Source organism: Mya arenaria, chromosome 8 (genome assembly GCF_026914265.1).
Source record: "Mya arenaria isolate MELC-2E11 chromosome 8, ASM2691426v1".
Classification (NCBI taxonomy): Eukaryota; Metazoa; Mollusca; class Bivalvia; order Myida; family Myidae; genus Mya; species Mya arenaria.
The window spans coordinates 32,971,622-32,989,749 of record NC_069129.1 but is presented as its reverse complement, the minus strand read 5'-3'; the positions used below and the strand labels follow the sequence as shown (position 1 = coordinate 32,989,749).

Genomic DNA, 18,128 nt, shown 5'->3' with positions numbered 1-18,128 from the left:
TTTGTCAAACATTATGCCCCCCCTAAGCGCCATGTTGTCAGGATTATTTGGACAATTTAATGATATATGCATTGACCGAAATAACATGTTCAGATGATGACTGATATTTGCAGATAAAATCTATCCTCTTATAGCAGCAGGGAATAAGTAAATATGACAAAATTTTAATGATGAATTTGAGTTATGACCATGACCATTGACTCTATGACCTCAAAATCCATAGGAGTCATCAACTGGCCCCCTAAAACATGACCTGATGACCCATAAAATCAAGAGGGGTCATCTACTGGTCAGACGCAGCCTCCATGTCAAGTTTGATGACCATAGGTCTAGACATTGTTTTGTTATCACTCAGACAAGCTTTAAAATCCTTACACCCCTTTAATCAATAGGGGTCATCTGCTGGTCATGCCCAACATTCATGTCAAGTTTGGTAACCATACGTCCAGGAATTGTTAAGGTATCACTCGGACAAGCTTTGGTCTACCAACGGACCGACCGACCTACCGACTGACCGACCGACATGTGCAAAGCAATATACCCCTCTTCTTCGAAGGGGGGCATAAATTAAACTACATGACTGTATTTAGTTATAGAGCAGAAACAACTTTTCTAATTTTGGTAACAGAGACCTGAATATGACAACACCAACACTACAAGCAAACCCAAAGTCAGACCTCACAACAGTGTTATTCCTACACAACAGAACATTTATAATACATCAAGTTATTGAGAGAATACCCGTTTTGTATTTTTCCTACACCATTCTGTATTTTTAGAAAAAAGGGACCTTGACCCCATTGACCAAAATATGTTGTTATGTTGTTTCAACCCTGTAAAGTATTCACCTCAACCTAGCAACACACCAGGTTTTATCACTTCATTCATTATATCTTAATTTATAAGGCGGACACTGTTTTTTAATCTTTAGTAACAACAACATCAATAATGTCATCTGCTGATCATGGCCAGCCTGCCTACCAAGTTTGAGGTTCCTGGGCCAAAGTGGTCTTTAGTTATTAATCAGAAACCGCTGGAAGAGACAGGCGGATAGAAAGATGGATTTCAGGGCATAAAATTCATTATTGAAACCTTTTGATGGTATTTCTCCAATGAAAACCACAAGACTTCTGTGGTTATCACTAAAATGCCTAAAAAGAATATCTGAAATTAATAAAAATGTCATAGTCAGCTTGAAATTGCAGACGCTAGAAAATTGGTCTTTAAACATTTGTTAGGATTTCTATTTTCTATTATTTTATTGCAACAAAAATAGCATTAAACGACCACCCAACCAAAGAGTACTCATTCCCACCCATAAATCAGAAATTTTCAGACATGTGACATCCAAATCAGTAGGAATAGGAGTTTCCCTGTCCTTATTTATTTAATGATTTACATACTAATGATAGTGAATGTCACCCATGTGAGATGTAATCATAATATCTAAGAAGCATAAGCTGACATCATCACCTGACTTATGGCCATTATGCAAAGCAAGTCAATTCAGTTACCACAGGGACGCATTATGAACAATGCAATAGTCTAGAATCTTAGACAATAGACATGCAACTGCAAGACAAACAACAACACTAACGGCTTTCAACACTAGATTCAATGCAAACAAGGGTAAAACCTACAGTGATTCAAGACAAACAAAAAGTATAACATACAGTGATTCAATGCATACAAGGGTAAAACCTACAGTGATTCAAGGCAAACAAATGCATAACCTACAGTGATTCAATGTATACAAGGGTAAAACCTACAGTGATTCAAGGCAAACAAATGCATAACCTACAGTGATTCAAGGCAAACAAGAGTAAAACCTACAGTGATTCAAGGCAAACAAATGCATAACCTACAGTGATTCAATGCATACAAGGGTAAAACCTACAGTGATTCAAGGCAAACAAATGCATAACCTACAGTGATTCAATGCATACAAGGGTAAAACCTACAGTGATTCAAGGCAAACAAGGGCATAACTTACAGTGATTCAAGGCAAACAAATGCATAACCTACAGTGATTCAAGGCAAACAAGGGCATAACTTACAGTGATTCAATGCATACAAGGGTAAAACCTACAGTGATTCAAGGCAAACAAGAGTAAAACCTACAGTGATTCAAGGCAAACAAATGCATAACCTACAGTGATTCAATGCATACAAGGGTAAAACCTACAGTGATTCAAGGCAAACAAGGGCATAACCTACAGTGATTCAAGGCAAACAAATGCATAACCTACAGTGATTCAATGCATACAAGGGTAAAACCTACAGTGATTCAAGGCAAACAAGGGCATAACTTACAGTGATTCAAGGCAAACAAATGCATAACCTACAGTGATTCAATGCATACAAGGGTAAAACCTACAGTGATTCAAGGCAAACAAATGTATAACCTACAGTGATTCAATGCATTCAAGGGTATAACCTGCAGTGATTCAAGACAAACAAGGATAAATCCTACAGTGATTTTATAAAAACACGGCCATAACCTTCAGTGATTCAAGACAAACAAGGGCATAACCTACAGTGATTCAAGACAAACAAGGGCACAACCTACAGTGATTCAAGGCAAACAGGGGCATAACCTGCAGTGATTCAAGGCAAACAGGGGCATAACCTGCAGTGATTCAAGACAAACAAGGGCATAACCTACAGTGATTCAAGACAAACAAGGGCATAACCTACAGTGATTCAAGACAAACAAGGGCATAACCTGCAGTGATTCAAGACAAACAAGGGCATAACCTGCAGTGATTCAAGACAAACAAGGGCATAACCTACAGTGATTCAAGACAAACAAGGGCATAACCTGCAGTGATTCAAGACAAACAAGGGCATAACCTACAGTGATTCAAGACAAACAAGGGCATAACCTGCAGTGATTCAAGACAAACAGGGGCATAACCTGCAGTGATTCAAGACAAACAAGGGCATAACCTACAGTGATTCAAGACAAACAAGGGCATAACCTGCAGTGATTCAAGACAAACAAGGGCATAACCTGCAGTGATTCAAGACAAACAAGGGCATGACCTGCAGTGATTCAAGACAAACAAGGGCATAACCTACAGTGATTAAAGACAAACAAGGATAAATTCTACAATGATTCTAGACAAACCAGGATAAAACCTGCATTGATTCAAGAAAAACAAGGGAATAATTAACCTACAATGACTCAAGACAAACAAGGGCATAACCTGCAGTTATTCAAGCGTAATGCATTGAATCCTTCCTGACAAACGAGGTCTCTATCTCAAATGCAAAGGGATGTCATGTTTTTCAAGCTAAAACAAATACTTAGACCTTGTACTTTCTGTAATCACCAATCCATGAAATATTGCAGAAAAAGGTCCTGTCTGCAGGGTGTCATCAAATATTGTCTGCAGAAAGATTGCAGACAAATTATATGCCATCAGGCAATATTTTGAAAATAACTGACCAAATGAAAGATAGGCGAATGTAATATGTCAGGATATACAGACTTGTGACTCAATGAATTTCAATCAAACAACAAATTATCAGTTTCCTGGTTGTCTTCACATATCAATGAGCTGTTTGTATACTAATATATGAACTTCTTCAGGTTTTTTATAACAGCCAGACAAGACGCTTTCCTTTCGGTGTCCCTTACAAAAAAGGACACCATTCTCCAACGCTCATTTTTTTTTAGAAAATACCAGATTTTGTTGAAATAAATATTAAAAGCATTTAAACTGTCTCAGTTTAGTATCTGAATGCCTTATAAACCATTATTTGAACAGAAAATGTGTTGAAAAAGACAGTTGTAATCATAGGTGGCAGAATCAGTCAGGGTGGCCCATTTCAATAAGATATTTTAGTTGTTAACCTTACCCTGTGAAACGATATCTTAGTTGTTTACCTTACCCTGCAAAACAATATCTTAGTTGTTAACCTTACCCTGCCAAACAATATCTGAGTTGTTAACTTTACCCTGCCAAACAATATCTGAGTTGTTAACCTTACCCTGAGAAATGATATCTGAGTTGTTAACCTTACCCTGAGAAATGATATCCGAGTTGTTAACCTTACCCTGAGAAATGATATCTGAGTTGTTAACCTTACCCTGAGAAATGATATCTGAGTTGTTAACCTTACCCTGAGAAATGATATCTGAGTTGTTAACCTTACCCTGAGAAATGATATCCGAGTTGTTAACCTTACCCTGAGAAACGATATCTGACTTGTTAACCTTACCCTGAGAAATGATATCTGAGTTGTTAACCTTACCCTGAGAAACGATATGCTGCTTAAGAGTGCTCCAAACTTACATCAAGTCATGGGCAGAATCTATACACTTGATGTTCTTATGAATTTTTTATTGAAACACGGTTGATGCCAAAAGGAGCTTACGTCTGGAACTTTATTTTGTATTGAAATGACCCCCAGGATCTGAATCACAGCTTGCTAAAAATTAATATGATAAAATGGGGTTAAAAACCTCGAAAACATTTTATTTTTTTGAACATGGTATTAGCGAGAGTGTTTGTTTATCCAGGCTCTTCAAGGTAAAAGCAGACTTGTTTATCAATTTTGATGTAATTCTTGAACATTTATTGGGCAATGGGAAAAACAGTCTTGGATATCCAGTACTTAAGCTTCTTATAATTATTATTATAAAAAATGTTTCACAATCCCTGACCTATCACCTATGGTTACAACAGATTTGCTTGAGAAAATACCATGACAATTTTTTACATTGGAAAACAATCCTGCTTAGGCGCCTCAAAATGATTTCTTGAAAGATATTGTCTTGTTTCAGACTATTAAATATATTTCATGGGGTAAACACATTTTGCCTAAGTCTCCTTAAGTAAGTATAAGCTGTTTACAATATAGGCTAGACATACTGTAAGCAGGAAAAAATATGTCGGAAAGATTTTAAGGCTTACGAGCGTCTCATATTAAGGATAAATTTAATATTCTTGTTCTGTTTTTTTTTAAAGTTTTTCATCTGAGTATTTGAAACATTGGGTTTTATATAATGCGGATACCATATTAAGGTTTTATTTTTCAGTATAACATATGTTATTTTTGCAGCAAGGTGTATTGTTAAATGCCGCTGACCGATATTCACACTGGTTTCACCTATTGTTTTACCCTGATCCTAATTAATATGTAATAGTTAGATGACATGAAGTAAGATCTTAAATTATTAAGAAAGGGCGGCGTGAGCATAGCGAGAAAGCCCACCTTCATCATTAAGATATTTCTTCAGGTTATTACGGACTTGAAAAACAATCTCATTGACTGACACATTGTCAATGCAAAATCTGACACAGGGTGTGTGTAACAGATTAATGACAGTAGGCAGACCTTTAAACAATTTTTTTAGGATTCAATGAGCTATTATATAATATATAGCAGTGATTTAGCCAAATTTTAAAAACAACAGGGTCCCTGCTGCAGCGAATGGACAGGGTGGTAAAGGAGGAATGGTCACATTGTATCAGTCCGTGAATAAAGGTTCACAATGCCAAATAATAAAGTGACTATGAATTTATGATAATATTACACATTTTAATCAATTAAAACAAAATAGGACAGTCTTTAGTAATTAATGACAGAAGGGTGCTCTACTGGTCTCCGCTAGGGCAGGAGGGTGCAACCAATGATTCGAGTTCAAACTCATTTTAGGACAAAAGTTACATTTGCATGAAAAATAAAATCCACATCAAATGACTATGATTTTAAAGGGTAAAGTGCAGGTATTTCCTGTTTCTTACTGTATTTGTCCAAGAAAGTAATTTTGTAGGTAGACCCACCAAATATATAGTACTATATATATATACAAAGTTATGTTGTTGGTAAACCCACCAAATATATAGTACTATATATGCTATTTTAAATTTCATGTTCCTGTCATGGTAAAGTTTTTGTTCAAACAAAGCGCTACTTTTCAGTAAAATTGTCGTTTGTCTTATTTGGAACAGCCCAGTGATATAAATGGTAAAGTGCAGTGAATTTTCCCCCCTCATTTGACATTATCATCGTTTATTTCAATTAAATTGTCGTTAGACTGATTTTTGGTAAGGCGCAGTGATATAAAATACATGATAAAGTACAGTGAATTTTTCCCCCTCATAGCGAAATGATATATTGTTGTATATTTCAGACTGACAAGACATATACCGCAAACCTTTCCTGGGAGGTTTACCCTGTACTAGGTGCTTTCACCTCTGCAAGGAACTGACAACTTTCTGTACATGCCAGGGGCAGTGGACAGTTCAATTGGTTGTAGAAAGGATTTGAAAGTGCTCCGCCCGAATGAGCTAAACGGGCGGACTAATGCTTTCAAGTACTGAGGATGGATATGTAAACACTGGTAAGAACCCAGGGCTAGTATTCAATATTGATCTTATCCTTATCCTTAGACGTGCTTCAGTGATTCCATTCAGCCTATTGGTCAGCTAAATATACAGGCCAATCAAAACACTATTTCTAATCTTTAGTTTAAGTTCAATTTAAGTTGCTTATTGAATACAAGTTGTTTATAGAATACGGCCCCTGGAACGCTGTTAGGCTAATAAAACAATTGATAAAGTCTTTCATAGGCTTAAAATTATTGTTTATGCAAATTTATTTTAGCTTGTTTGTGAAGAAAGCTGATTTGAATTAATCTCTAATCCACTGCCTGGGCAGAAAATGGTACATGGATTTCCATTTTAGGAGGATCGACTTGGCCACTATCCCACCAAACAACTGGAAATCAAGCCATGGCCATTTTATTAAAATGTGGAATCGTGAGCAGATCTAACTTTAAATCATATTGCATGCCAGAATTGAAACGAAATATTTCTAATACATCAAAATATTAGGAGATCTCTTTATTCAAAATTTGATATTACTAAATTTACCCAATTTTTTTTTTTATATCCTAACAAGAGGTGATTCTTTGTTTGGAGTTTCATTTGTATAAAATATTCAGTCTGAAATGATATGTTTGAGGTTTCTTTGAAATTATTTGTTACATACAAACTATCCATGCATTGCTTAAAAAGTTCTAGATTATCAGGGGCACCCAATGTCTGCCATAATTCAGTTATAATTAGCCCATTAATTGTAAAAGGTTTGGCTTTTCAGAGGATGGGAAGCATACGTGACCACTGGCTCATCTTTTTCAACACAGCAAGCTGACTACAAATTAACTACTGTCTCTGTTTTGTCATCTTCTGTAAAAAAGAGATTACGTATAGACATTCAAAACTAATACCGTATTTTCGGACAAACTTGAAATCAATTACGTATCATATGTTTCTGAAATAAGTATTTATTACATGTTCCTTATATGAACTGAAGATTTTTGCCTGATAATTGAAAATTTCTTTGATCAAAAGCAATGTACGAATTCAGTTTTACATAAGTTAAGATTATCACTCAGAGCCTCAAATGAATGAGATAATATGTGATATACATATATGGCTAATAAATAAATGATGTTTCAGTGAATTTAAAATATTTAATTTCAATCACTTCTGGCATACATTTGTGTTATGTTTATGCTACCAAATGGCAATATTTATGCAAAAAGCTACAGAAACAAGCTCAGTAGCAAAAAGTTTAAACATAAACCCAGTTTAATGGCACTGGGTAAACGCCAAAGACATACAACATAAAATCACAAACAAGAAACATGAAAGAACAGCACAAAACTCCACAAGCAGCACAGTGCATACATAGTATATATAAAAAAAGTTACCAAGTTAAAATAATTGTGCCATTATGGCTTATTTAACATTATCATTCCAATCTGAAAAAGTTGATGACGGTGAATGTCATTTGTCAATTATAAGGGGAGATAATTCGATTGATTATTTATTTTATACCACTGTGCCGCTCCAAAGGATGTACGACAATTTTAGAGCTTTGTTTGAAGAAGAAAGTTAAGTCATGGATCATGAAATGTAAAATGGCACTATGTATTTGGTAAGTTTACTTACAAAATTTCTTTTTGGGACAAATACTGTGAGAAACAGGAAAATGCTCAGCACTTAACCCTCGTAAATTATATTTATTTCATGTCAAATCAATTTTCAAAACAAATGTCAAACAAACTTTTGTCCTGAGTTTGTACTCGAGCGGGTCAACAACTATATTTCTGCTTCAAGTTTAAATCTTTCAACAAAGAAAGAGTCAAACTTACATTTTTAAATCCAAGATGGCATCATTTTTTACAATTTGAATGGTACTATGCAGGTCCATAAGCCGCCCTCAGAGCACCCCTTTATAACTTATAACTAAAACCCTACCTAGTGATGTAGTATTTGACCCCTGGTCTGAGAATGTATACCACAAAAGTTTGTCCTATATGACCTAGTCGCATAGGTTTTACCAGAGATGACCCATATTCACACTGGTCTTCAATCATGCTGGCAAATATTCTGACAAAGTTTCATGAAGATCAGATAAAAACTGTAACACGCAGAAAAACAACTTAAAAACACATAATTGCTAACGATGCAGACCGCCAAGTTCCAGCAATCAAGTAAACCTTCCTGGCAACAATTTCTCAAAACAACTTGAGCATTACAAGCTTGTGTCTCAACTCTTTACAACAAATTACATTCGTCAACTTGATTTTACAAAAAAAATGTTAATAAATTGTGATTAGTATCAATATAACTTTGTTATAAAGTTATAGAAATACTCAAAATGGAAATATTTAAAAAATTATGCCAAGACTGGAGTGCTTAAATAAGCCTGATCCTAATTTAAAGCTGCACTCTCACAGATCAACAGTTTTTGTCTCTGAATCAGCTGATTTTGGTATCAATGCTTTCATTTCAGTCATATATTATGATAAATCACAATTGAAAAGATCTGACATATTTGGAAAATTGCCGAAAAACTCATTTTATAAGATATCAATTTTAGAATGTAAATATGAAAAACTGCAATCTAATCTTTTGTCAGCAAGTACGACTTTAAAAGGGACTGATCAGACACACTCATAGTATGCTGGCTGTTACCAGAATTGCAGATTAATTTAAAGCCCCTATTTCAAGCCTTAGAATAAAGACCCACACTCACTTACAGTCGTTGATATTGATATTACCTTTAACTGTTCATTTTCTTCCTGCAGCCTCAGCTTCACTTCCCGTTCATTCATAACGGTTTGTTTGAGGCGTGACGTCGCATCAATAGCCAAGTCCTTCATGTCTCCATCATCCTTCGCTGCCCACCGGAAATTGAAACAATAACACCGTCATGAGGGACGATGGGAACATTTCTATAATATTCTGTGAAATTCAGAACCTGTAAAATATTTATTCACGCCTTGGTTTTTCGCAATGAAAACATTCACGGAAGAACTCATCTTCATATAACATGTCCTTAATTATCAGAAAAAAAATGGGGATATTATTCATAAATGAGAATGCGTAACTTCCTTTGATTTAAAATTTCAGAGTATTAATTGAGCTTTTTTCTTCAAAGATGACTGAGAAATAAGTAAATCCATGAAAATGGTTGTCAATTACAAACACACTTTTATGACATAAATTATGGCTAAAAAAAAGCTTTTATACTTTATTACATTTGTGAGATGTATAATGGCTTTAAATGCTGACTGGTCACAAAATGAGAAATAACATCAATTGTAATAAAATCAGAATAATGGAGAAATGACAAAGCATTTCCTTACTTTTAATGAGTAATTATTGAGTAACAGCGCCCTTGTTCATAAAACATCTTCAGTCACTTCCTAACTTAAGTAATTTTCTTAAGTTTAGTATCTCACTGGTTGTAATATAATAATATAAGTTAATTACCCTAATAAAATATTTTTTATTGACTATACATTTTTTTACATTAAAAGCATATTTTCTTTTAAGTAATATATGATGGCTTCAAACATGTCAGGACATTAAAAGGTTAAGAAATTACCCAAGAAGTTTTATATATACAGCCCCAGGGGCATCTTAAAAAGCATCTTTGTAAAATTTAAACTTAAGTGCTAAATTGTTTGCAATGCATTTTTTTTAAGAAGCTGTTGCTATGAATAAAATGTGTTCAGTCTTTAAAACTTAGTTATCAAATGTTGATTAGAGGAAATACATTGTCAATAGCATTTGATTGCATGTATTTATGGATATTTACAATTCAATTTTGAGGAAAATATGACATTTTAACTTAGGATGATTTTGTAATTAAATATAATCCAAGGTTACAGTTTTGAGATGATTCCAGTCCTTGAACATCTTTCTTAAAGTGACACTGTATTTAAAATCAATAAATGCACATGTATAACAAACATAAATATTGACTGATAAACCTTTAACATCATACTAAATAATGCATTTATAGAAAATATTAATTACTGATAACAAGATTGTTACCATGTATTTAATAGCTAAAAACGCACAAATATTAAATGACTGTTGAGTCCTAAAAGATCTACAGTGATCATTACTACCGTCTCATAAATTAGAAACACTGTGTTTTCTGCAGCTTTTCTTTAAATTAAACACAGTATCCTTTATAGGAACGATTGTTTTCCTATTTATTCATCCTTTACGATAAATCAAAACAACTGCATTAATTGTTGTACATCTTATTTGGAAGTAAGAGTGCATCTTTAAATTGTCGCCCTCAATTCTTTATTCAGGCCTAATGAACTGAATCAACTTCAAAAAAGTGAATTTAGAAAAGGATTGGTTTACAATTTATAAGCAGACTATTCAGTTAGGTTTCCAGGAAAAAAAAGTAAAATTAATGAAACAGTCTGACAACATGCTATGTCCCAGATCATCAAATGAAAAACTGAATGAAAATGCCATGGCTCCTAGATTTGCAGCCAAAATTTCTAAATTTATAAGACCTCAATAGAGCAATTCCTATAAAAAAGGTAAAAGGCAAAAATGCTGATTCAACGAATTGGTTTGTTCCCAAATTTGATGCATGCATTTCACAGAATATGTGAGTTAGTTGTAACAGTCAAGTTCAATAGATGTAATTTGAATAAAACGTATCATTTTATATAGAACCAGGCATTACCTGTACTTGCAAAGGACCAGGCATAACCTGAACTTATATAGGACCTGGCATTACCTGTACTTATATAGGATGAGGCATAACCTGTACTTATATAGGATGAGGCATAACATGTACTTATATAGGACCTGGCATTACCTGTACTTATATAGGATGAGGCATAACCTGTACTTATATAGGATGAGGCATAACATGTACTTATATAGGACCAGGCATAACCTGTACTTATATAGGATGAGGCATAACCTGTACTTATATAGGACCAGGCATAACCTGTACTTATATAGGACCAGGCATAACCTGTACTTATATAGGACCAGGCATAACCTGTACTTATATAGGACCAGGCATAACCTGTACTTATATAGGACCAGGCATAACCTGTACTTATATAGGACCAGGCATAACCTGTACTTATATAGGACCAGGCATAACCTGTACTCATATAGGATGAGGCATAACCTGTACTTATATAGGACCAGGCATAACCTGTACTTATATAGGATGAGGCATAACCTGTACTTATATAGGACCAGGCATAACCTGTACTTATATAGGATGAGGCATAACCTGTACTTATATAGGATGAGGCATAACCTGTACTTATATAGGATGAGGCATAACCTGTACTTATATAGGACCAGGCATAACCTGTACTTATATAGGACCAGGCATAACCTGTACTCATATAGGACCAGGCATAACCTGTACTTATATAGGACCAGGCATAACCTGTACTTATATAGGACCAGGCATAACCTGTACTTATATAGGATGAGGCATAACCTGTACTTATATAGGACCAGGCATAACCTGTACTCATATAGGATGAGGCATAACCTGTACTTATATAGGACCAGGCATAACCTGTACTTATATAGGATGAGGCATAACCTGAACTTATATAGGACCAGGCATTACCTGTACTTATATAGGATGAGGCATAACCTGTACTTATATAGGATGAGGCATTACCTGTACTTATATAGGACCAGGCATTACCTGTACTTATATAGGATGAGGCATAACCTGTACTTATATAGGATGAGGCATTACCTGTACTCATATAGGACCAGGCATTACCTGTACTTATATAGGATGAGGCATAACCTGTACTTATATAGGACCAGGCATAACCTGTACATATAAAGGACCAGGCATTACCTGTACTTATATAGGATGAGGCATAACCTGTACTCATATAGGACCAGGCATAACCTGTACTTATATAGGACCAGGCATAACCTGTACTTATATAGGATGAGGCATAACCTGTACTTATATAGGATGAGGCATAACCTGTACTTATATAGGACCAGGCATTACCTGTACATATATAGGATGAGGCATAACCTGTACTTATATAGGATGAGGCATAACCTGTACATATATAGGATGAGGCATAACCTGTACTTATATAGGATGAGGCATAACCTGTACTTATATAGGATGAGGCATAACCTGTACTTATATAGGATGAGGCATAACCTGTACTTATATAGGACCAGGCATAACCTGTACTTATATAGGACCAGGCATAACCTGTACTTATATAGGATGAGGCATAACCTGTACTTATATAGGATGAGGCATAACCTGTACTTATATAGGATGAGGCATAACCTGTACTTATATAGGATGAGGCATAACCTGTACTTATATAGGACCAGGCATAACCTGTACTTATATAGGATGAGGCATAACCTGTACTTATATAGAATGAGGCATAACCTGTACTTATATAGGACCAGGCATAACCTGTACTCATATAGGACCAGGCATTACCTGTACTTATATAGGATGAGGCATAACCTGTACTTATATAGGATGAGGCATAACCTGTACTTATATAGGATGAGGCATAACCTGTACTTATATAGGATGAGGCATAACCTGTACTTATATAGGATGAGGCATAACCTGTACTTATATAGGATGAGGCATAACCTGTACTTATATAGGATGAGGCATAACCTGTACTTATATAGGACCAGGCATAACCTGTACATATATAGGACCAGGCATTACCTGTACTTATATAGGACCAGGCATTACCTGTACTTATATAGGATGAGGCATAACCTGTACTTATATAGGACCAGGCATAACCTGTACTTATATAGGACCAGGCATTACCTGTACTTATATAGGATGAGGCATAACCTGTACTTATATAGGATGAGGCATTACCTGTACTTATATAGGACCAGGCATTACCTGTACTTATATAGGACCAGGCATAACCTGTATTTATATAGGACCAGGCATAACCTGTACATATATAGGACCAGGCATTACCTGTACTTGCAAAGGACCAGGCATAACCTGTACTTATATAGGATGAGGCATAACCTGTACTTATATAGGACCAGGCATAACCTGTACTCATATAGGATGAGGCATAACCTGTACTTATATAGGATGAGGCATAACCTGTACTTATATAGGATGAGGCATAACCTGTACTTATATAGGATGAGGCATAACCTGTACTTATATAGGATGAGGCATAACCTGTACTTATATAGGACCAGGCATAACCTGTACTTATATAGGACCAGGCATAACCTGTACTTATATAGGATGAGGCATAACCTGTACTTATATAGGACCAGGCATAACCTGTACTCATATAGGATGAGGCATAACCTGTACTTATATAGGACCAGGCATAACCTGTACTTATATAGGATGAGGCATAACCTGTACTTATATAGGACCAGGCATAACCTGTACTTATATAGGATGAGGCATAACCTGTACTTATATAGGATGAGGCATAACATGTACTTATATAGGATGAGGCATAACCTGTACTTATATAGGATGAGGCATAACCTGTACTTATATAGGACCAGGCATAACCTGTACTCATATAGGACCAGGCATAACCTGTACTTATATAGGACCAGGCATAACCTGTACTTATATAGGACCAGGCATAACCTGTACTTATATAGGACCAGGCATAACCTGTACTTATATAGGACCAGGCATAACCTGTACTCATATAGGATGAGGCATAACCTGTACTTATATAGGACCAGGCATAACCTGTACTTATATAGGATGAGGCATAACCTGAACTTATATAGGACCAGGCATAACCTGTACTTATATAGGATGAGGCATAACCTGTACTTATATAGGATGAGGCATTACCTGTACTTATATAGGACCAGGCATAACCTGTACTTATATAGGATGAGGCATAACCTGTACTTATATAGGATGAGGCATTACCTGTACTCATATAGGACCAGGCATTACCTGTACTTATATAGGATGAGGCATAACCTGTACTTATATAGGACCAGGCATAACCTGTACATATAAAGGACCAGGCATTACCTGTACTTATATAGGATGAGGCATAACCTGTACTTATAAAGGACCAGGCATAACCTGTACTTATATAGGATGAGGCATAACCTGTACATATATAGGATGAGGCATAACCTGTACTTATATAGGATGAGGCATAACCTGTACTTATATAGGACCAGGCATTACCTGTACATATATAGGATGAGGCATAACCTGTACTTATATAGGATGAGGCATAACCTGTACATATATAGGATGAGGCATAACCTGTACTTATATAGGATGAGGCATAACCTGTACTTATATAGGATGAGGCATAACCTGTACTTATATAGGATGAGGCATAACCTGTACTTATATAGGACCAGGCATAACCTGTACTTATATAGGACCAGGCATAACCTGTACTTATATAGGATGAGGCATAACCTGTACTTATATAGGACCAGGCATAACCTGTACTTATATAGGATGAGGCATAACCTGTACTTATATAGGATGAGGCATAACCTGTACTTATATAGGACCAGGCATAACCTGTACTTATATAGGATGAGGCATAACCTGTACTTATATAGAATGAGGCATAACCTGTACTTATATAGGACCAGGCATAACCTGTACTCATATAGGACCAGGCATTACCTGTACTTATATAGGATGAGGCATAACCTGTACTTATATAGGATGAGGCATAACCTGTACTTATATAGGATGAGGCATAACCTGTACTTATATAGGATGAGGCATAACCTGTACTTATATAGGATGAGGCATAACCTGTACTTATATAGGATGAGGCATAACCTGTACTTATATAGGACCAGGCATAACCTGTACATATATAGGACCAGGCATAACCTGTACTTATATAGGACCAGGCATTACCTGTACTTATATAGGATGAGGCATAACCTGTACTTATATAGGACCAGGCATAACCTGTACTTATATAGGACCAGGCATTACCTGTACTTATATAGGATGAGGCATAACCTGTACTTATATAGGATGAGGCATTACCTGTACTTATATAGGACCAGGCATTACCTGTACTTATATAGGACCAGGCATTACCTGTACTTATATAGGACCAGGCATAACCTGTACATATATAGGACCAGGCATTACCTGTACTTGCAAAGGACCAGGCATAACCTGTACTTATATAGGATGAGGCATAACCTGTACTTATATAGGACCAGGCATAACCTGTACATATATAGGATGAGGCATAACCTGTACTTATATAGGATGAGGCATAACCTGTACTTATATAGGATGAGGCATAACCTGTACTTATATAGGATGAGGCATAACCTGTACTTATATAGGATGAGGCATAACCTGTACTTATATAGGACCAGGCATAACCTGTACATATAAAGGACCAGGCATTACCTGTACTTATATAGGACCAGGCATAACCTGTACTTATATAGGATGAGGCATAACCTGTACTTATATAGGACCAGGCATAACCTGTACTCATATAGGACCAGGCATTACCTGTACTTATATAGGATGAGGCATAACCTGTACTTATATAGGATGAGGCATTACCTGTACTTATATAGGACCAGGCATTACCTGTACTTATATAGGACCAGGCATAACCTGTACATATATAGGATGAGGCATAACCTGTTCTCATACAGGACCAGGCATTACCTGTACTTGCAAAGGACCAGACATAACCTGTACTTATATAGGACCAGGCATTACCTGTACTTATATAGGACAAGGCATAACCTGCACATATATAGGACCAGGCATAACCTGTTCTCATATAGGACCAGGCATAACCTGTACTTGCAAAGGACCAGACATAACCTGTACTTATATAGGACCAGGCATTACCTGTACTTATATAGGACCAGGCATAACCTGTACATATATAGGACCAGGCATAACCTGTTCTCATATAGGACCAGGCATAACCTGTACTTGCAAAGGACCAGACATAACATGTACTTATATAGGACCACGCATTACCTGTACTTATATAGGACCAGGCATAACCTGTACTTGCAAAGGACCAGACATTACCTATACTTATATAGGACCAGGCATTACCTATACTTATATAGGGCCAGGCATAACCTGTACTTATATAGGACCAGGCATAACCTGTACTTATATAGGACCAGGCATAACATGTTCTTATATAGGACCAGGCATTACCTGTACTTATATAGGACCAGGCATTACCTGTACTTATATAGGACCAGACATTACCTGTACTTATATAGGACCAGGCATAACCTGTACTTATATAGGACCAGGCATTACCTGTACTTATATAGGACCAGGCATTACCTGTACTTGCAAAGGACCAGATATCACCTGTACTTATATAGGACCTGGCATTACCTGTACTTATATAGGACCAGGCATTACCTGTACTTATATAGGACCAGGCATTACCTGTACTTATATAGGACCAGACATTACCTGTACTTATAAAGGACCAGGCATTACCTGTACTTGCAAAGGACCAGATATCACCTGTACTTATATAGGACCAGGCATTACCTGTACTTATATAGGACCAGGCATTACCTGTACTTATATAGGACCAGGCATAACCTGTACTTATATAGGACCAGGCATAACCTGTACTTATATAGGACCAGGCATTACCTGTACTTATATAGGACCAGGCATTACCTGTACTTATATAGGACCAGGCATTACCTGTACTTATATAGGACCAGGCATTACATGTACTTTTATAGGACCTGGCATTACCTATACTTATATAGGACCAAGCATTACCTGTACTTATAAAGGACCAGGCATTACCTGTACTTATATAGGACCAGGCATAACCTGTACTTATATAGGACCAGGCATTACCTGTACTTATATAGGACCAGGCATAACCTGTACTTATATAGGACCAGGCATTACCTGTACTTATATAGGACCAGGCATTACCTGTACTTATATAGGACCAGGCATTACCTGTACTTGCAAAGGACCAGATATCACCTGTACTTGCAAAGGACCAGATATCACCTGTACTTATATAGGACCTGGCATTACCTGTACTTGCAAAGGACCAGATATCACCTGTACTTGCAAAGGACCAGATATCACCTGTACTTATATAGGACCTGGCATTACCTGTACTTATATAGGACCAGGCATTACCTGTACTTATATAGGACCAGGCATAACCTGTACTTATATAGGACCAGGCATTACCTGTACTTATATAGGACCAGGCATTACCTGTACTTATATAGGACCAGGCATTACCTGTACTTATATAGGACCAGGCATAACCTGTACTTATATAGGACCAGGCATTACCTGTACTTATATAGGACCAGGCATAACCTGTACTTATATAGGACCAGGCATAACCTGTACTTATATAGGACCAGGCATAACCTGTACATATATAGGACCAGGCATAACCTGTACTTATATAGGACCAGGCATTACCTGTACTTATATAGAAAAAGGCATTACCTGTACTTATATAGGACCTGGCATTACCTGTACTTATATAGGACCTGGCATTACCTGTACTTATATAGAAAAAGGCATTACCTGTACATATATAGGACCTGGCATTACCTGTACTTATATAGGACCAGGCATTACCTGTACTTATATAGGACCAGGCATTACCTGTACTTATATAGGACCTGGCATTACCTGTACTTATATAGGACCAGGCATTACCTGTACTTATATAGGACCTGGCATTACCTGTACTTATATAGGACCAGGCATTACCTGTACTTATATAGGACCAGGCATTACCT

The 18,128-nt window shown here is 36.3% G+C and overlaps 1 protein-coding gene across 1 annotated transcript in view; it reads right to left on the bottom strand.

Annotated features, from left to right (window-relative positions):
• The window catches only part of LOC128243570 (leucine-rich repeat and coiled-coil domain-containing protein 1-like), a 183,808-nt gene that overhangs the window by 71,730 nt on the left and 93,950 nt on the right, over positions 1-18,128 (bottom strand). The window contains exon 12 of the mRNA XM_052961418.1: positions 9,086-9,204. Coding sequence (XP_052817378.1) covers positions 9,086-9,204 — 119 coding nt within the window. The remainder of the gene's footprint in view (positions 1-9,085; positions 9,205-18,128) is intronic.